General features: G+C 41.4%; 1 protein-coding gene across 2 annotated transcripts in view; it reads left to right on the forward strand.

The window, feature by feature from the left end:
• TTC7A (tetratricopeptide repeat domain 7A) overlaps positions 1 to 20,976 on the forward strand; it is a 171,600-nt gene that overhangs the window by 96,515 nt on the left and 54,109 nt on the right. For both annotated transcript variants that reach the window (XM_048079466.2, XM_013171081.3), the window contains one exon: positions 17,902 to 18,018. In XM_048079466.2, coding sequence (XP_047935423.1) covers positions 17,902 to 18,018 — 117 coding nt within the window. The remainder of the gene's footprint in view (positions 1 to 17,901; positions 18,019 to 20,976) is intronic.

The following is a 20,976-nucleotide window of genomic DNA, read 5'->3' on the forward strand; positions in this document are numbered from 1 at the left end:
TGTCTCTTATGTGCTCATTTGCATGGGTGACAGGCGATAACAAAATGAGTATGGAAGGTAATGCTGCAAGGGATGATGAGCACAGCTACCTAAATTTGCACGTGCTGGAGGTGCAGTAAAAGGCTGGTGTCACAGATGGGCCTGGAGATATTGTCCTCCCTTGGAAGCCAGGGTATCAGACCTCCTGTAGTTTTTTTTGTTGTTTTTTTTTTTTTCAGAAATCATAGCCAAAAAGTGACAGCCAGGTTACATAATGGCAGAACGATTATTATTCCATAAATAAAAAGGTCTCATAAAACTTGGGTTGAAAGCTTTTCTATTGCCAAGCCAGTGTTATATGAGGAGCAGGCGGACATTTTTAGAGGAAGAACGGCATTTGCTGAAGCAAGCTGAAATCACAGCGCTGGGCTCTGGCCCTGCTCCCTCAAAGCTGTAGCAGTATTTGGACAGTCTGTGTGCAAGCATCCTTATCCCAACTTAAAACTAACATTTTTTTGGTTTATTAAGGAGATCACTGACCCTTTGCTATCTTGTCTGTGAATAGTTGTCTTTACTAAAGTTCAGAAATTTTCTATTCAAATGGGTAAGAGACACATTCAGTGTATGACCCTCCAATAAAACTAAATACATTATTAATGCTGGAGTGGATTTTCCCATGCATTTCCTCCTTCAAGCAACAGCTTCTTGCTCCAAATAATCCTCTGGTCATTCAGTGGCAGAGTATTTAGAGCACCGGACAAGCAAATGGAGGTGAGGAAAACAGAAGGGAAAGAGGTGAAGAAAAGCACAATCTGTTACTTGGATTTGTGAGAAGGTAGAAAATCTTTCTGAAGCGTTTATACGGTTTTCTGAGGCTGATCCTGCAAATCAGAAAATATGCTGATGCACCTTTTCTGGGTAGTAAGACGCAGTTTGTCTACCAGTAAACAGGAAGGAAACAGCTGTTCTTTTGCAAAAGCATGTTTCCTAGATGGTACATTACCATAATAAACCGTATCAGCCCCAGACCCAGTCTCCTTGCAGTGATGTTCTCTTTGAACTTCCCAGCATCCCTGTGATGCATCATACATTTTGTAATCACTTTATCCACCAGTTAAATGCTGCTGTGACTGAGGCAGAGCAGAACAGCAGTTTATAAGGGAATAACAACAGCACACATCAGGTTAAGGTGGGAAGTAAGGAAGAATGTGCCCACTGAAGTTGGTGAGATAGTTGTAGAGGCAGAACATAAAGGCCAGAGCTGAAGTTTTACCGTATTGTAAGATTTAACACCTGTGTTCACACAAAAATGTGACTTAAGCTCTTTAATATCTTCGGTTAATTAAAACTTGGGGTTTAAAATGAATTAATGGACCTAACAAGGGATGGGGTAGGTATTAAGAAGGATGAATCCTAAGGGAACAAACATAATCTTAAACACCCAAATAAAGGCAATTTAGTTCAATGTATTAAGAAAAGCTGGCCAGATACTACTGGATCCATCTCTTTCATTTAATGGTTGGATTTTTATGTTTTTTCTACTCCCCCTAAATCAGCTACAGCACTAAATCCTATAATAGAAACCTTCTAAAATTAGTAGAACTGCCTGGGCTTTCCATCTTTGCTGCACTGTTCTGGTTGGGATTATTAATGATAACCTGAACTTTTGCCTTTCTCTCTGTTTCAGTAAATTAATAATAGGATGAGTTAATGCAGGCAGTAAGTTTCAGGCTTCATTTTACATCATATCAGCTTGTGTTGTTTTCCCAAGAGTATTTAACCTTGTGTTGTTCTGTAGCAGCTGTAAGAGTACAGCATTTTCTCTGTGTTGTTTCCTGCAGAACTGTGCTCTTGATGTGTGGTCCACAAGTTAATACTTGTGAATTGGGAGGGTTCATCCCCTGGATTCTCTGGAACAAGATCTCCTAAAACTGTAGGTCACAATTCCCTGCAGGATCCCAGTAGTGCTGAAAACAGATCGTGATGCAGCAGCCAGCAGTAGGTCAGTCCCTTGCATACAAAGCTGCAATCATGGCTTCTAAGGCTGTCTCTTCCTCCTCCCAGCCCACCATGCCGATTAAAAAGTAGTCTTAGGTGCTTTGGGACATGTCTGCAAACTAAAACATCAGAAAAAGTGGCTGAGGACCCAAACGGAGACGCAACGTAGAGTGGTGATAGTATTTCTTTCACTCCTCTAATTTAGACCTTCTTCCTGAGCAGCAGTAATAAACCACAGAATGACTCATCTGGCAAAGTAAATTGCAGTTCAACTTTTATTTATGGCATCAAAAGAAAAATTCGTCACATGGATGTGTCCTGAGGCATGGCAGCCCGTGGGAGAGGAGCGGGAGGGATGAGTCCAGTGCCCTGGCTGTGTTTTTTTCAGTCAGACAGGGGAATTTTGCAGTTATTCAGCTTAGACGGGGAGGAGTTAGTACGTCTGAACAAAACCTCTTCTGTCTGCTGCTGCAGGTGCTGTCACAGCGGCCGTGAAGCACGGTAACTGAAGTCGGGGCACAGTGTTTCACAACGGTGCAGAGCTGTACCAAGCCGTGCCAGGCAGCCCCGTCAGTGCAATGAGCTAATGTAACAAGGGAGAACCCACAGCTTGGAGAAATGTTTCAGTGGTTTAATCCATTTCCCAGGGTAGTCTTTGCTGGGATAACTCCTACGAAACTGCAAAACGAAGCAAACCAAGTAGATTAAGTTTTACAACTTAAGTAGTGTCTAGATGATAGCTTTTATGGGCTTGGAAATTTATGCGCTATGATGGTTGCCATGCAGTGGCTTTGCAAAGGTGATATTTTTGTACTTGAGGCTTCAGTTGACCGTTGGCTGTAATCCTGAATATAAAGATCAGAATTTGTATCCATTGGAAACAGCAAACCACGCTCAGAACAGATGGCAGTCTGAAATACATGGATCTGCGAGGTTTACTGAAGCAGACTTCACCAGATTTGAGTGAATTAAGTGCATTACATTATTTACAATTTTCAGCAGAGAAGCTTTAGGGTAACTGGAATCACTAAAAACCCTGCAGTAAGACTGAATGGCAGGTATTACCTGAAAAATAAGTTTATATGTGGAGAGACCTGACAAACAAAGCTGTGAGCTTGGCAGAGAGCGAGAGCAGAAGCAGACTGAGGAAAAATTGATGGGAAGGCCTGTGTCTATATCAGATCTGTCAAATGCAGCTACTGTAGAACTTTATTATATGTAGGGAACAAAGTGGGAGAAAAACACACAGGAAAAAACTCAGTCACGCTGTAAGCAATCACAAATTTGATGCATTAAGGAACCTGCCAGCTTCCAACAGAGCTGATGTTTCTCTGAATTCATTCATTCTGTGTCTCGTTCATGCTAAAAGTGCCCTGAAGTTCATGTGTCTGTGCTTTTACTAATTTCTGCAGGGCCTTCAGGAAAAGATGCCCAAGAAACTTATTGACTGTTCTTCTGAATACTCTGTACAGGACTTGATCTCAATGACTTAATTCACAATACTATACAGTTAACATGTTGGGATTTATGCTACTGATTCTGCTCAGGAGAATTGTTTGTGCAAGCTGACACAGGACTTCGTTGAGCACCGGGTAGCGAATGCTGTAGTTGTCCTGAGCAAGGATATAGTTGTGCTGTCCTGGAACTGCACAACTGACATGCTCTTACGTGCCTCCTGAGGCAGGGAAGCAGTAAGCTGTGCCAGCTCCGTGTTACCCCCTGACTTCCCCTCCTCTTCTAGCTTGTTTCCCTGGACAGCCTCACAGAGCAGGTTGTGGCTGAGTCAGAACCACAGGACACACGAGAGCACTAATTCAGTGCTGCCTGTTTGAGGAGCTGCCTCACCCAGTCACCATCCCTACCCACCACCACCCCCAGGACCCTTTTATGTGGTAGATGGACTTGATACTTTCACATGCAGCTCTAAATTTAGCCTAATTTAGCCCTGTGACTTGACAAATGCCTGCAAAGTGCTCTCATCACCATTCAGTTTGGTACATGTAGCTACTGAGGTTCTCGCAGCTGACCTCTCCGTTTCTCTTCTGCTCGGAGTCATCTTGTACTGAGGCTTGATGAACAGGGTAATTATTTGAAAAAGCATTACAGCTCTGAATCTTTTCCACAGAGGCTGAAGGAAGCTATTACTTCATCTTATTTTAAATGGCACACAGTAATTTTAAACACCTTCTGGATTTCTAATGAATTAAATCAGATCTGTTCAAGAACAAAGAACACTGTTTTTTATCTGTATGTTTCAACAGTTTTTAAGACTTTCTCTTTACGACGGGATTTAGTTACTGGCATTTAGCTACAGTCAAGAAAAATGGAAGTGTCACATCCTCCATGGATGCATCTTGGTGCTAGGAATCTAATGCAAAATGTCAAATTTCAGGTGCATGCTGTATATTTGAACTGCGGTTCCTCTGGATGTCATTCCCTGAGGAAGTTAATTATGGTAGGATATATCACGTACATAATGACAGGCCCTGTTAAGCCTTCCTGAGGCAAAGCTGCCAATCAGGTCAGTGAGAGCCTGAGTGCTTTCAGTTGCACTGGAGTGAATAAGGAGTTCTGCACGGTAACTTTGGGTATTCTTTCAGCAACACACTTCAGGAAGAGTGTGGGCATAATAATGCAAGTACAATGCTTTCAGTGCGGAAGGAGCAGAGATGAACATTGTGCCCATGTTTGGGCTGTATTGGTTTAGAAAGGAAAGGAAGTAGAAATTAAATTGTGTACTGTGGATTACAGCTGGCTTGCATGACGGCCTCATTTAAGAGGGAAAGTAGAGGCATACACAAATGCAAAGCGTTTTTTATGCCTAATGGTAAAACACAGGAGTTATGATGCTATTATACTTTCAGGTTGACATCTGTTCCTCCCCTTCAGACTTATTTCGAGGAAACACTGGTACATGCTGCTAACTTATCAGAAGGCAGAGATTATAAATACACGCTTCTGACTTATCCCAGTGTGCTCTGTTCTCTTATTCTGCAGACAGCTCTGTACTGAATTACCAGGGTACATGAAACAGAATAAATGTGGGGATTTCATTATGTCTCGTCAGCAGGAGCCGAGTGCAAAGGAGCTCAGTCCAGCCTCTTTCTGTCCCCCTTCTTGGATGAGGTTCGGAGATGCAGCATCTGACCCCAGGCACCTTGCAGATCTGCTGCAGGGCTGCTTCGCCAATCAGCGTCGCAGCCCCGCAGAACGAGCCAGGCATTTCCACACAGGGTTTCTCTGCACAAAGAGAAAGGGAAAGTAGAAAGCTTTTTCTGTATGAAAGGCTGGGGCTTGCTGTTCGTCTCTGCTTCTGTTCATTTCCTATTTTTCAGTTGCAGTATCCTTATGGAGGAACTGAACATTTCTTTTTTTTTTTTTTTTTTGGTGAGTCACTGGGAATCTTTCAAGCAGCTTGTTTCTTTTTTTAATTTGCAAGCTAGAATTCTGAAAATCTGTGGTTTATTTAAAGGGATAAAGGAGGAAGTCAGCTGGTACAAACTGATCAAATTGCACTGACTCTGTATTTTACTTCTGGGTTTATCTGATGCATGGTTGTTTTTAGGGAGCTGAAGACAGCCTGCCTGAGCTTTTCTGACTTGAAACTTGAGTGCCCGATCCCCAGCTAGTTTAGAAAGTTGAAAACGCATTCATTTCAGCCGAACAGAGCTGATTCCCTTCAGCTGACTGTCTGGCCCTGAATGTTTGGTTCCTTGTACCTGCTTCATTGCAGCTGTTTGCTCTAAATTTTGGAACAGAGCTCAGGTCTGTAAAGCACTGTGGTGTTAAAAATATATAAAGGTCAGTGGTTGCTAAGTGCTGGACCATTTCTCCAAAAAAACAAAACCTCCCAGTAATCTGTGGGTGACGAATCCAAAAATAAATCCCAAACCACTGATCCTGTCACCTGGACTGTACTGTATCAATGAGATGGGGCTTGAGTGTTAAAAAGTAATCTAGTATTTAAATTGTATTTACAGTCTTAGGAGTGTTTTCAGGCTGTTACTGTAAGAAGGCCAAATATTGCTATTTGTGAACATTTAAAATGTGGTAACTATGCCTGTTTTCCCAAAGGATGTTCTTGATCATACATGCAGTTCTTGGGGTCTGTAATATTGTATCATCTTTTCTCAGCACATCTGGAAGACCCGTCACATAGGGAAGAGAAAAGGTATAACAGGAAAATAATCCGTTAGTCTGATTTTAGGCTAAATCTTCCATGGATTCTCTTTTCTTTTTTCCTTTTTCTTTTTAAACCCTGGATATGTTTCTCACCTTTTTCTTGAGGGTTTTTAGTTTTTTGTTGGTAGTTCTTACTGCAATTTGTTAGCTATTTCTGACAGGTTGGGAGACAATACTGGTATTTCTTCGTTACTCATGAGCAGTGACTCAGCTTATTTGTACAGTTTAATGTGCACCTGCTGAAGTCATATGTGCCACAGTGAAGTTACTGTTTCCAGCAAAGCTGAGAAATGAAGCTTCACCTCTACAATACAGCCTGCAAGATTTAACTAATGTTTGTGTTCAGCAAGACTGTGTGCAGCTCTCTCCTAAGAAAACCTTGTACTGAAGTTGTAGGGAAGGATACAAGCTGGGGAAATGCATTCTGTAAGTGGGCAGCATCCTTGGGTTGGTGTGTATAGTCAGGATTTTTTTAGGAAGAAAATCTAAAGTACTGTTTTATGTTTAATTATATGTGTGCCAAGAAAACAAAGAATATTTAAGTTAAACTGAAAAGCTTAAAGGGCTTTACTCATAACTTAACTCAGAGTGTCTGCACATATACTAAAGAAGCTGAATTTATTTAATAAAAAAAATAGTCAGTTCGACTGTTCCCATCATGTATTTAAATCATGGTGACCGCTTTCAGAATGACTGGAAACATGCAGGGCTATTCACTGTTAGGTATTGATTTTGATCAGTAATTTTGAGGTACTAGGGCAGCCTGCTGATGGGTGGGACACCCGTACTGCAAAGGTAACAACATGGTGAAAAATGCCATCGTCGCCAAAGCCAGTCCGCGTGGTATCAAACCTGACAGAGATGAAGGGCTGCAAGACCCGACCCTGCAATTGTAGCTCTGTGTGGGATGAAGAAGAATTTAAGTAATTCTTAAATTTAGTGTGTCTGCAAAAACAGTCTGTGGTGAAAAAGCAGCCCAGTGCTGCCACAAATGCAGTTTTCTCATTTTCTTAGGAGGGCGTGCTGCGTAGCACCAAATGGTAAGCACAGGTTTGTCAGCTTAACTGAATCTCGCCAGTGAAGGACCAAGTGAAAGTGCAGCAGCACAATCTTCAGCACATGGAGCTGCTGAAGGACAGCCCTGGGTCTGCACGCCGACTGCCAGCTCTGCCTTAAAGGTCACGCTCCTGTGTCTTCCTGCTGCTCTTGTTCAGCTGGCACTGGTGCTAACGCAGACTGCAATTACATCATGGCTTTGCTTTGCAGACGCAGATAAATATGATTCCCACTGGTAGCAAAATACCCATTTCTTTCTCTGGGATTTTCTTCAGTGAAGTCAGCAGTTTTGTGTCTACTTACCACAACTCGGGGTTGCTCTAGATTCTGTCGGGGCTTTCTCTGAAGTGAAGGAGCTTTTGTCTGCTTGCTTCGCTTCTGTAACTTGCTCCACTTCTGTAACTTTTTACCTTTTAAGCGTCTTTGTCTTTTTTCAGGCTAGCACAAAAACCTTCTCCTCCATAACTCGCTGAACAAGCTCTTCTCATAAAAACCACTGCCTCTGAACTATCATAACTATATGGTGGGTTGCCTCAGCCAGAACTCTGGATGAAACATGTCCACGTGCACCTCACAGCCAGTATCCTGTAGTGTAATTCATTTGCTTTTGGCAGATTGATTTCCCTCTTCACCTCTGCTGAGATACACAGACGGTGAGCTCGAAATACCAGCAGACAGGCTGCGGCCCTTCTAGCGTTACTCACATTTGTGCTCTGTCCTCTGCGAGAGACTCTCATAATCTTTCTCCTCCTAAAGAGCCCATCTACCAAGGTTCTTAAGCACACGCTTCGTTTCAAGGAGAGGAATAACGGACTTGTTGATTTCAGCAGGTGTATTCATGTGCTTCAAGATGAAGGTCTTCTGTAAGTGCTTTGCTGGAGCAGCGCCAAAGTGGCATAAATCATATTACCCCAAAACAAGGTGATAGAAAGAGTGAGATCTGTTTGACAACACTGTATAATGCATTTTAAAAAACAAAAGCTTTTTTTAGACTAAGCGTATTGTTTTTATAGCAAAGCCAAATTTTGTGTGGCTCTCATTTACTCAATACAGTGGGTGTGTGATGCAGTTTCACTGTTAGCTCCAAGCATCAATAACATGCAAGAATTCATTAGTGTGTTAAGTTGGGTAGCAACATCTTATTAATCCGGGGGGAGGTCTGCTTTACAGTATTTTCTTGCATAATTTATACAACTATAATAAGTGTATGCTATCACTTTTTATTACCTTGATGCTAGGTTAATTGGAAGGCACTTCACTCTATTTCAAATATGTGACCCAGGATTCAGACTTACCTTCCCAGACAAAATACACGTGCTTGGTTGCAGGTTAAGGTGACTTGGAGGTTGATGTTGAATGCTACTTTAATAGCCAGAGTCCTGGTATCCTTTCGTGTACAAGCTGCCTAAAATGCATGTCCTAGAAGCTTTTCTGAAAAACACAACAGTGTAGAAGTGTGAGTGAAGCATCCAGTTCTGCAGTCTTCGGGGATAGGAAGTACTGGCAGTGTAATGAGTGCTTCAGCTTTGCCCTGTAACTGCTCTTTTCTTGTCTGGCAGGATCTCAGCTCAGCAATTAGAGACCCTAGGCCTGGTTTCCTTTTCCGTTTCTGTAAATTGAGAGTTATTCCAGTGGTTGTAACAACATGGTCATTTCTTCGTTCTGCTTTTCCAAATTAATTTCCATTTAGTCAGGCTGGGCTGGATTTACCCAGGAGCATGTCTGATGAAATTCTGAAGCATCAGGCCCAAGAGATGAGATATATTTTAAAGGTGAGGTCAGTTACTGGGGGGCTCAACCTGCTGGCCTTCCAGTCCACAAATAACCCTCAAGTTGAGAGCACCAGTGTTAAGAGATTACATGTGAAAGATGCGGGGAAGGTGATGATGAGGAACCCAGCTCTTCCAGCGCTTTGCGGAGGTCATTCCCGTTGTCTGCTCTGCAGCGAGAAGCACGGGGGGCTGAAGTGACTTGCCCAGGACTGGCCAAGAGGCCGTGCTGCGGCAATAAGCAGAGCGTGGCTCTCCCATGTCCCCAGCCCAGGCTGTGTGATGCTGGCCCCACTGCCAGCCCTGAATGCAATACAGTGCTCCAAGGTTTCCAGTATGCCCCTGAGGTGGTACTGAAATGGCACTTTTTTGTGTAGGTCCATCCATTTCCACCCACACATGAGTTACAGCCCCACAGAGTCACCTGAATTAAAGTGCCAGGGCTCCGGCATGCTCAGGAAGCTACGCAATGAACTCTTACCTAATTTATGATTGAAATTAAATAGGAGGGAGACCTCTAAGCTCCTGGCCTTTGGATGCTTGAGAACTGTCCCCAATTTTCACAGGTTCTCATGCAGTGTCCAGTGCAATGGGGAGTACTCCATGTAGTTGGACCCTGTCAGAGAAAACACAATTCAATAAAACCCACTCACATATTAAACCTCCATTTAAAATCTTAGGAAGTACTGCAAAGGAAAGTCTAATGTACAGTCCTGAGGGGAGAAGTTAATGTCAATGCTCTGCATAGCAAGAGTGTTAACTTCTTTTTCTATTCAGCGTGAAGGTAGTAATTTGGCTGTACAATCAGTTAACGTTTAGTAAAGCGTTGCTGTGTCTGCATGACGGCAACCTCCCCCCAGTGTCTCCTAGTGGTAATGAAAGCCGAAGGAAAGAACAAGCAGTTTAGGCCTGGTGGCCCCGGACAGGCCAAGTAATCTCGGTGAGCTCTGTCAAGCTGCAAGTTTGTGATGTCCAAGCGTGATTGCAGGTGGGTGGGAGCAAGGTTGGTGTTCCTCCTTCGTGTGGCGAAGTTAGCATTTCTCTTTAATGTAGCAGTACCATTGACTGTATCGAGATTCAGCAGCGGCCTTGTTCTCCGTTTCTGCCCGTGTGTTCACGTCACCTGTCCTTCTGAAGGGTGCTTTTTAGTCAGACACCGTGGTTTCCTTTGAGAAGTTCTGTGGGAGCAGGATAACAGCACGGTTTTTTACCAGTTGACCGTTCTGCTAAGTGAGCCAGGCGCTTTCATTCAGGCTCTTTGCAGTTTGCTTTCAGAACCACAATGAGAAAAAAATCCTTCCTTTTAGGTTTTCCAGGTCTTGCTGTAAAATTCATAATTGTGAAAATGATCTTTGTCTTTACTCAGGCTGGATGTGGAGTGAAATGCATGTCACTGGTGATGACAGAAAAACATTTTGTTGCCGGTTCCTCATCAGAGCAAAAGGAAAATTAAAAAAAAATCCTTTCAGGTGTATCGCCTAAAGGGTGCTATGTAACATAGAGATGAGAGAAAAGCTGGAGCTTTGGTCAGCTCAGCTGACAGTCAGCTTGATTCTTACATTTTTAACAAAAAATGCAAGTCTAGAATTCAAAATGAATGATATAATTGAAAGGAAATGAAAGAAAGAATGCTGATCACCTGGTTTTGTGCCTCATTTTTGGGGGTATGGCTAGATATAGTTCAATTCTGAAGAAAGATGGAGACAAAGGAGACTTTCAGTGTTTTCTTTTCCAGCAAATCGGTGTGCTTTTTCTTTCAGCAGACTATTAGTTGTTATATTTTCTTTAAGTGACAACCTGCCTGGGTTTAGTGGATAAAGAGGATTAGTTACAAGACCTCCTTCCAAGTGTCAGTAGCCATTTATGGATGGGCAATATTAATGATGAATGATATTTACCCTCTGCATCACAAGCAAGGAGCCAAATGCCGGAACAGGTGCATGAGGTTACTGGAGTGGCCACAGACATGTTTGCCTTGAGAAGTGATCTTTGCGTCCATGCAGTTTCCTTCCTACCCTATGTGCAGTAACCTGCTAGGTGCCTTGTATCATGAAGATCACCTTCATCATGCACACTTGTAAATAGGTGAGAATCTGCCTCTGAAAGCTGTGCTCATCCTGTGCAGTGCTGTTGCAGTTGTGGTTCATGGAGCAGCATTTACTGAATTGCTGCTGTGGAGGACCTGGGCTCTGAATGGGACATTCTTCTAAAGGAGATGTCAGCTCTGAGCCTCCTTGTTTTTCTGTGCTGAAGCTTGTTCTTCTTGTTTTTATTTTTCTGTTCGTTTTGGGGGGTAGATGAGCAGGGAGCCATAAAAAAAAAAAAAACAAACACTATATGACTATATGTCTGTAAAAGAATATGATCAATTTATTTTTGTAGGGAAAGTGATAGATAACATGGCACTGCGTGAAGTTATAAAAGGAGGTTGCAGTCAGCGCTGCTGGCATTAATTTAACTAGAGAATGTGCCCTTAAATGTCAGGAGACTGCAAGAAGCACCGAGTTATTTGAGAAGACAGCAACTTTGATGTTGATGTTATCAACAGAAATGCGGGAGATTAAAAGCAACTCACCAATCTCGCCAATTTTTTCTTATTGATAATGTGACAAGGGCTTTAGCAGGTGCTTTGGGAAGGTTAATGAAACCATAATGATTATGGTGAAACAGTATACTTGAACTAATTGGCTTGTATAGGTGACTCACCACCGAAGCTAAGTTCGGCAGCTGATAAACTGAACAGATAATTCACTGTGAAGAAACTGCAGTTCCAGATACGCTGTCCTCTCGTACCGGCGGATAAAACAAGACCAGACAATCCGGGTTATAAAAAAGAATGCAGGATGCAATTTTATGTATGTCATCCCAAAATGTAAGAATGGCCATTCTTGATCAAACTAAGGGTTTGTCTGTCTTCAGCCTGGTGTCTGGTGAATGCACAGGGAAAAGCATGTAGACACATGGCAGGAGGATGATCCTTCCACTCCGATGTCATCCCGGCGTCTGTCAGCTGACTGGTACTGAGGCTTTCGGAGCCAGAGGTTGCATTAGGCTGTGTTTAATGCCTCTGATGGCTCTGTCATCCATGAATTTATATAATCCCTTTTTGAACCTGTTTATGTGTTTGCTCCCAGAACATCCTGTAGCAATGGGTTTTGCACTTTACTTTTGCTTTGTATGAAAATGCACTTCATTTGCTCCCTTTAAATCTAGGTCTTCGTTGCTTTATTGGATATTCCTTACTTCTTTCATTAAAACGACCGACTGCTTTGATTTCCTGATTTTCTTCAGGCTATTCATGACTCTATAAATCTGTCATCTCTTCTCCCAGCCTCTTTTCCAGGGTGATAAGTCTATTTACTAGCTCCATGTATCAAAAGCATTACAAAACTTTGATCGTTCTTGTCTTCTCCATCCTCTTCCTAGTTCTGTTGAATCAATCTATATCCTGTATCCACCTGTAGTCTCCTTTGGCGTCTGCTACCTTAGAGGGGAAGAAACCAATTGAAGAGCTCAGTGATCAGAGCACTGGCAGTTTGGATCCGTGCTGCCCAGTTCCCCAGGGAGCATCCTTGGGCCATCGTCCCATCCAGGTCGTGGCATTCCTCTGCTTTTCATTGGAGCTGGCGTGAAATATTTATCTGTGCTCCTTTGTAGTAAAGGGTCACGTGTAATACTAAGAGTAGGGAGGGTGAGCTGGACTGTGCTGCCCAGCGGCACCTGCACGAAGCCATGCTGCTCCAGCACCCCATAAATCAGTCACTGGATAAACTGCTTTTGCTGTCCTCAGAGCCTTGACTAGGACTCTGGTTTCTCTCTCCAGGCAAATGGCTGTAAACACACACAAACAAACACGCACATGCATCCTGTCATTTAGTGAAAGACACGCCAAGTACAAATATTAGTTGCAGAGGTTCAATATCTTCGTTCTAACGCCCATAATTGTGACGTCCGTGAATTGGGACATACGGCCGTGTTTGGTAGCTGGATTTTGTTTGTTTGTCCTTTGGTAGGTAAATTCCAAAATCAGCAGGCAGTTCTGTGTGCAGGTAGGGCAAAATCTGGGTCAGGAAGGAAAGACTTTGGGAATGATAGCCCTGATCTGATAAAGCTCAAAGACATTGATTATGAATTAGACATTATCCTTATTAACTGACAAGCTCTGGTGAACTGGAAGGGTTAAAAGCAGACAGTGAATGGCAAAATGTATAGATAAACGACTACATAACACTCATTATTCCTAATTTAGTATCTCAAACTTGAAGTCAGTGGAATGTGTTGTTGTTTGTTATAGTGTTAGTATTATTTATTGCTTGTCATATGGTAGGGCACAGAGATCCCATTGTGATGCTGTGAAAATGTATGGCTAAAGGGCTACATTTAATTCTAAACACTCCATTTTAAAGGAGCTTTAAAAACTCTTAATTAACTGCTTAATAAATCTTTATATACTCTTACAGCTTCCAGAAAGTCAATAGGTTATTACTAAACATAGCATCTCCCAACTTCTTCCATAGATGTGCTTGTAACCATTGATAATATGCTGTATGCATGTGAAACCTTCTGCTAATAAGTATTAACTGTTTATTAATCATTAATCAATGATTAATAAATGAAATCTCAGTAATTAAATTCTCAGAGAGAAGCAAGAGCAGCCTGTTTTCTTTGTGGGTAGTATTAGGAGACCTTAGAGGCTGAGCATTTAGCCATGTAGCATTAAAAAGTTCTTGGGAGGGCTAGGTAGGAGTTTTTGGCCAGACCTTCAGACCTGCTGAGATCGGTCTTTATGAAGACAGATGTTGAATGCCTGCTGAAGTCAAACAAAACAGCTTGCTTTCTGCTGAAAATTGTCTTAGGCCTCCCAGTATTCCAGCCCCTAATTTTGTCAATGCATGGCATATTACAGTGATATTTCTGTCATTTATACTACTGAAATGGTGAAACCTAATTTTGAATTTTCAGAGCTTCAAACAAATGAATTTATCTCAGCAAAGTCAACTGTATACAGATTTTAATTTGACAGTTAATGTTGCTGTGATAGATCGGGATGCTTGCTTGTGGCAAGTAACCTGACCTTACAGCAGGGAACAGAGGCTTTTGATACTGTCCACGTACGTGATAAAAGAAAACCTGTTCTGAGAGGGAGCTTAGAGTCCAGCATCAAGAGTAAGCACTGGTTATTTTCCATTGTTCCTGTGCCTGAAATGATACACATTACAAGAATGATTTGTAGGTTTTTGGCTCTCTTTTCCTATGCTTATGTACCAGTAATTTATATGTTTGCTTTAGCCCAAATCACTCTGTTTTCATTTTCAGAGGCTAACAGAATTACCAATGACTGTATTGATAATCTCAGGGCTATTTTTATATGTTGAATCTCTTTAAGAGTCTGCTCTGCTTAACATTACAAGCTTCATACAAAAGTACACTAAAATGATATTAAGAAAATACAATAAAGTGAGATCTGTGCATACATAATTTTTTATTTATGCCCCAAGAGTTCTGTGCAGACACTGATATGACACAATATCCATTAGGTTATTTGTAGCAGGAGTGCTATCTCAGTAATAAAACGATAAGCTTGAGATAAGAGTGATACTGTGTCACCTACTTCACTTCAGTGGTTTTCCTGTATTCTTATTTGTTTTTACTGGTGCAAAGCTTACTAGAAGCTGAGAAATACAAACAGCATATAGCATGTATAGCCTAATGTACTGATTTTATTTCCAGCATGCAATTATGTTTAGTTGCATTGTTTGCTACTCTTGTCAGTATAGTTTGATTCCTTTTGCTACTTATGTTCTTCCTGTTTGCCTTTTGGTTTTGTTATAGTATTACACGGTAACAAGAACAGCAGTATTCCAGAGGCAAATTACCACAACAGTTAACCATGCTTGGCATCTCCGAGACTTGGTGGTAGTGTTCCACTGCAGAGATAGTTGCTAAAGTTATGTGATTTTTTTTTTTTTTTAACCTTTGTGTTCCTGTGTCCTACAACTATTGATAATATTCTGCTGAGACTTTGTTTTCGTGAGGGAGTTGCTTTTTTCCTATGTTTCACTAGTTTTTCTCTCCCTTGAGATATAACATTGCAACTTCATCCAAAGAAGTTGGTATGTACTCACTGTAACCAGTAAGCATGAGAATGATGGAAAGAAGAATGCAATATTTCTTTATAATGTTTAACTGTGATGTTTTAAATATACTGTGCGGTAGATTTAATTGCCTGCGGGTAACACAGCCATCTATATTCATACAGATATGAAATGAAGGAGGAACACTGTTAATGTATCCCTCCTGTATAGTAGTTCTGTTAACAGTCTTCATTCCTGTATTCATATATTTCATTAATATTAAGAGTGGTATCCTTTATCATCCATGAGTGTGGTGTTACTCAGGGATGTAATACGATTGTTTTCTTCTCTAGGCTCTAGGGTCCTTGACCACCACCATTATGCTGCTGCTGATGTCATACAGTGGTTAGGAAAGCCTTGAAGGCTTACAGATGTTTAGAAAATATTCTCTACATCTAAAATGGCATAGATTGTTCGTTGTGGTAGTTTCTTGGACTGGTAGAATATTTTTCATAAATTAATTGCCAGAAGGACGGTGGGTGATGGTGCAGGCCCATCCCACCACAGAGCACCGTCCAAAGGATCTTTCTTACAAGCCTGTGCATCAAGCCCATAGCTTCTGTTTGTGCAATAGCATTGCTTTACAGAAGTTATCCTGTCTTGCTGTAAAGACTTCAAAGATTACAGAATTCTCTGTGTACACATGGTAGATGCTGCAGAGGTTATTTGCTTTCACAGTTGCGTGTTTGCATTTACTTATAATCTTCATTTGACTACTTTCAGCTTCCAACAAATCCTTGGATCTTCTGATACCTTTTCTGTTAGATCAAACCCTTGTAATTAGATACCTCTTCTCTGTGCAAGTGCTTACAGACTGGGGTAAACATTTTCTTTGCTGTTTCTTGGTTAAACTAAATCAACCAAGCTTCTTCAGCTCTTTGATGAAATGCATGTTTTGGTGCTCTGTTGATAACCTTTTTTCTGAACCTCATCCAATTTTTAGTCTCCTTTTAAAGACAAGAACTAGACACTGGATTGTAGTAAGCATTTTGTTGTTGCTGGGAACCTCATCTTCCAACTCCAACTTGATTGTGCTTCTGTATAAGGATGCTAAGGATTGCTTGATGTCTTAACTGTGTTGGTCCAGGGTATAACCTTCCATCCATCTAGTGTGATACATATTCCTTGCTCTCAAGTGTGTGATTTTATGTTTTCTGGTATTAAAACACAGAGCAGCATGCATCACTGGCCAGTTCGCATTGTTAACCACTCCTGTGAATTTGGTTTCATTTTTGTTTTCTTAAGTGTGTGTCCACTGTAACATTCTTTGTCCCATCAAAATTTTTGATTTGTTCATGTATCTAGCCCAAAAGTGAGTAACTGAATCATAACGAGGGCAGTTGCTTTCATTTAGGGAGTCGAAGAAGAGGGGATGTTTTAATTAGCATTTGTTTTGCTCAGGTCAGTAACAAGAAAATCAAAGGTAAACGTAGAGTAGGAAAATAAAATTGTAAAGGATAGAATGAAATTCCCTTGATTGTGAATATTGGTCTTCCTTTCCTAGCCTAAGTTTGTATCTGGGGAATTTAGTTGATAGCCTGAGCTGTGTGGTCAAACTGCAGCAATGTCCACAAGCAGGCTTTGCTGTAGCAGATAACACGATTGGGTTATGTTTGGGTGATTTTTTTCCCCTGAAAAAATAAGATTTATTCATGCAGAATGGGACTGCTATTTTAGCACACAAGCGTAGTTAAGCATCACAGAGACTTGGCTGCAGATTTCTAATTATTGCAAGTGAAGGATCTCTTATTCAGCTGCAAAGTCTTCTCTTATAAGAGATTGCACCTGCTGTTGTCTCTTTCTGAAGTTGTTTGGGTTCCCCAGGGGTCTGCAAGCCCCCATTCGCAATACTGGGTTTTAAGATTTTTGATGTTCAGCTGTTGTATGTGTGTATGTAAATATACGTACACCTAGTGGATGGATTGCTAACCATATTGAGCAAAATCAAAATATATAGATCTTGGACTTTGTTAAAACATTTAAAGTAGAGACGTAAATTTATTTTAGTACATAAAAAATAATTTCAATGATCTTGGCAATTAAGAAAGGTAAAAGAAGTTTCTTGAAAGATGATGTTAAAAGCCATACTAGCAGCAAGTGAGGGGTTGTGTCATTACTGAATCTGTCTTCTAACCTGAGCTTGACCTAATTCTGCTGAACTCCCATAGTCTGTGCAAGTACATAGTCTCTAGGTATAAGAATAGTAGCTAAACTTATACTACCTAGAAAAAAATGTGAAAGGGCTATTAGCTGTCTTGCCTAAGGGCATAAGATGATGCCAGCTGGGGTGAAGAGGAAATATTTCCTTCCTGTAGGGCGTTACATAGTTGTCTGGGTATGTTAAGCGTGGTTTTTTTTTTCCTCACGTTTTGCCTGAAATTCATTATATAAGCCATTGCTATAGGAGGATGCCAGACTAAAAAAGCAATCTGGGTTATGTATTATGGCAATTCCTTTTTATTTTGTTTTTAGTGCTGTCCACAAGAAAATGAGATTCACTGTATGTTTCACCTTGTTAGCTTTGTAATGCGTTGCTTTTAACACTGTCCTGCCAGCTTTGTGACGTAAATTTGACTGCAGCTGAGGAATATTGTTAATCCTCTCATCTCCTTGTGGGGAATCAAAGTTGAGCCGAATGAAATGTTTTGTGTTCCGGTGTTTTCTCTTGGAGCTGGACTACAAAGGAAGTAAAATTGCTGGCTGCCAGGATCTCGCTAGAGTGATACTGATTCTCCACATTTGAGGTGCCAATAAAGCAGAAGTTGTTCTTTTTCATCTTGCAGCTTACTCTTCACCAAAGTAAAACTGGAATGGATACATAAAGGACCTGAGGAGGCTCTGGTGACATGCAGGCATATGTTGCAGATGTGGCAGATGGTATATACCGTTTTACAGCACAGGTAGGTTTTCTTCACAGTCTAACAAGTTCAGATTTTATAATGGGGATACAGTTATCTTTTTTAATTGTCCAGATACTTAAGTTACTTTGCAAAAAGGGTAACAAACAGTACTGTTTAAAAAAAGTAATATTTCAATCCATGATTTAAAAAACAAAACAAAACAAAAAAAGCATTTAAACAATGTTCCCTTTTTATGTTGTCTTTTTTACCTGCTTCCCCTCTGAAAGATAAAAGTTCAGAAAGTATGAAAGCAACCAGCTTGGATTTTCTTCCTTCCCACATCTTTTGGTTATTGTCCCGGTCGTGATACCACTGTACAACTATCTTGGGAATGTTATCCGAACACTTTATTTACCTTTCACCTGTAATGTTCAGAGACACAATGTTTGATGGAAAGGACAGCATGCTTAATGGAACACTCACGTCAGGCGGTCAAAGTTTTTATTGTTCCCGTTTGTGCATGCATTTACATAGGTTTTATAAACACCAGAACTGGATGTGTAGAATGATGCATGTCTATGTACAAATGTTCCTGAGGGATTCTTGGTAATTCCTTGTTGGTTTAGCTAATGAGCAGCAGACCAAACGCTAAAATCAAGGTATTTACACAGCACTAGAGAAATAGTCTCTTACCTGCTGAAATCATTGATTTCCATAGGCTTTAATATCCTTGGATAAGGCTTCAATCTTGTATCTCTCACAGGAATAATCTTTATACCTGTGATTAGTCCTCATGAAGCTGATCAAATCTGCACTGAACATACAGGACTGGTTGCAACTTACTGTTGCAAGGAGGGGGGTGCAAGCTTGAAATTGAAGAGATTTAGTTGGAGGACAGACAAATAAATAGTTCAAGTATTTGGATTGCATTTGGATCTCAAGCTGTGCTTTGGCCGTTACATTTAAAAAGCCAAGATAGGATAGCTTTAGAGGCTTTTGATAAGCTTTAGCCATAGAAGCCTAAACAAAACAAATAGCTTTGCTTTTGCTTTTAGAAACTCTAATGTGTATTTCTCTGCTATTCCCAGTGGGACTTTTTGTCTTTCTCAAGAAATACTTCAGAAAGCACTTTTTATTAGGAAATAGTGCTTGAAAGGTAACAAGAATGAACTTGGTACCTGCAATTTTAGTCTGTGTTCAGTGGCACAGGAAGGCCCTTGTTTTAAGCAAATTGCAGCAGTATCAGCTAACAAATATGTAAAATATTCCAGGCTGGGCTTTAAAAGGAACTGAAGGGGATTTCTTATCAGTAGGACTTGGATGCATACTTTTTTTAGGGCCTCTTGGAAAAGAGAAGCCTGTTTTTCTATGAGGTTGAGAACTGTTACACCCAAAACTCTCTATTAGTTCAATCATTAGCTCATCACCCACAGAGCTAAATCTCACTTTACTTATATTTGGTTGCATTTCTCTGACCTTAGTTTCTCAGCTGTGCAAACTTAGTGTGACTCTGCTAGACTAGGGAGCGTTTCAGCGCCCACTGTTTTCTCCCCAAGCAGGTATTCGTGTGTCATGCTCAGGTGCCCTCTCACCTTCTTCCTGATGAACCGAACTGATGGTGCCTCTGCAGTCTCTCACAGTCAAACATTCCCTTCAGCAATTTCTGTGAGCATTTTATCCACTGTCTCAACTACCTTTACAAACATGGGTGGTGGAGTGACATTCGGTGTCCCACTGCCAGCCTTCCAGAGCCGTCTGTGAAAGGCAAATCATCTGGCTGCTGTCCCTATGCACCAAAAGGCCGTGCTACGTGCACCAAAAGGTGCCTGGAAAGGCTCTCTGGGTCGAAGGCCTTGTACTGCAGTATTCAATATGTAGTTCACTTTCAGGCCTTTTCCAGAATAAAGCATAAAGTTGTTGGAAGCTGCTGTTTTGCAGAATGTAGTCCTCTTGGTTTTCACTCTGTTTCCCCAGTTAAAAGGCTGTCCCTCTGGCTGGACTGAGATGGGTTTTGTTAACCAAGACTGCCTTGTCAAGACTTCCTGGACGCTGCTCTCCTGTTGTCAGAGTTCTCGCCTGTCCTTTTCATAGGAATATAGCACAAAAGCCAGTGTTCAGCGGTGTGCCTAAGCAGTGCCTGCATGGTGATGGCTACCACGTCAAAGCAGCACATCAGTAACATTTTAAAGTGAGGCTGCCATGTTCCTGCGTACCCAAGGCACCAGCAAGACGGAAATAACCCTACCTTTCCACCAGCAGTCCCCAGTCAAGGCGATTACACTTGGGTTAATGCTCGCTAGGCACGATGGAGGTGTAGGGCAGTGAGTTTAGTTTTCCCCTGTATCTGTCGCCACTCGATAACTTCAAATGGGACATCAGTATGGAAAGCAGTATGTAAAACAGGGAGGCCCGGTCAAGGCCAGAGATTTGGGCAAGTAGTTAAATGGCCAAGAATTCAGGGTCCATTAACAAAACCTGTAATATTTGATCCCAAAACCCAAGTAAGAGGTTAATTAGCTATCGTAAATACGATTACCAGTGTGATGAATGACAGTAAGTGGCTTTCTGTCCGAGAATGTTAGCTGGCAAGGGCAAAACTTGGTTTATCTTTTGCTGTTGTTTTCTGTGATAACAGAATAATCATGTTAAAAAAAAAAAAAAAAACCACAAACAAATGACAGTCCCAAGGTAATTCTTCTTCTAGATCAATTCAAATTCAAGGGAATCCCATGCGGTGTGTACCACAAGGCTGATTAAACTGGAAGGCTGGGCATCTATAACAATGATGATTCTGTGACATCTCGTTTCCTGAGAGAAATAATATCCAAAGGATGAGCTCCAGGCTTGGAAGTGTGCCAGAAAAAGTAGCCAGGGCAGTCACTTTTCCTTTGGATATTTTGTCCCTTAATGGATGGTGAGAGCAGACATCATCACCATCTGATCCTAGGGGGATGGCAGTCTATGTGGTGACAGGAAGGCTCAGGAGATCTGCACTAAGTAATTTTCATTAGGCACGGG

The sequence above is a fragment of the Anser cygnoides genome, chromosome 3 (genome assembly GCF_040182565.1).
Source record: "Anser cygnoides isolate HZ-2024a breed goose chromosome 3, Taihu_goose_T2T_genome, whole genome shotgun sequence".
Lineage (NCBI taxonomy): Eukaryota > Metazoa > Chordata > Aves > Anseriformes > Anatidae > Anser > Anser cygnoides.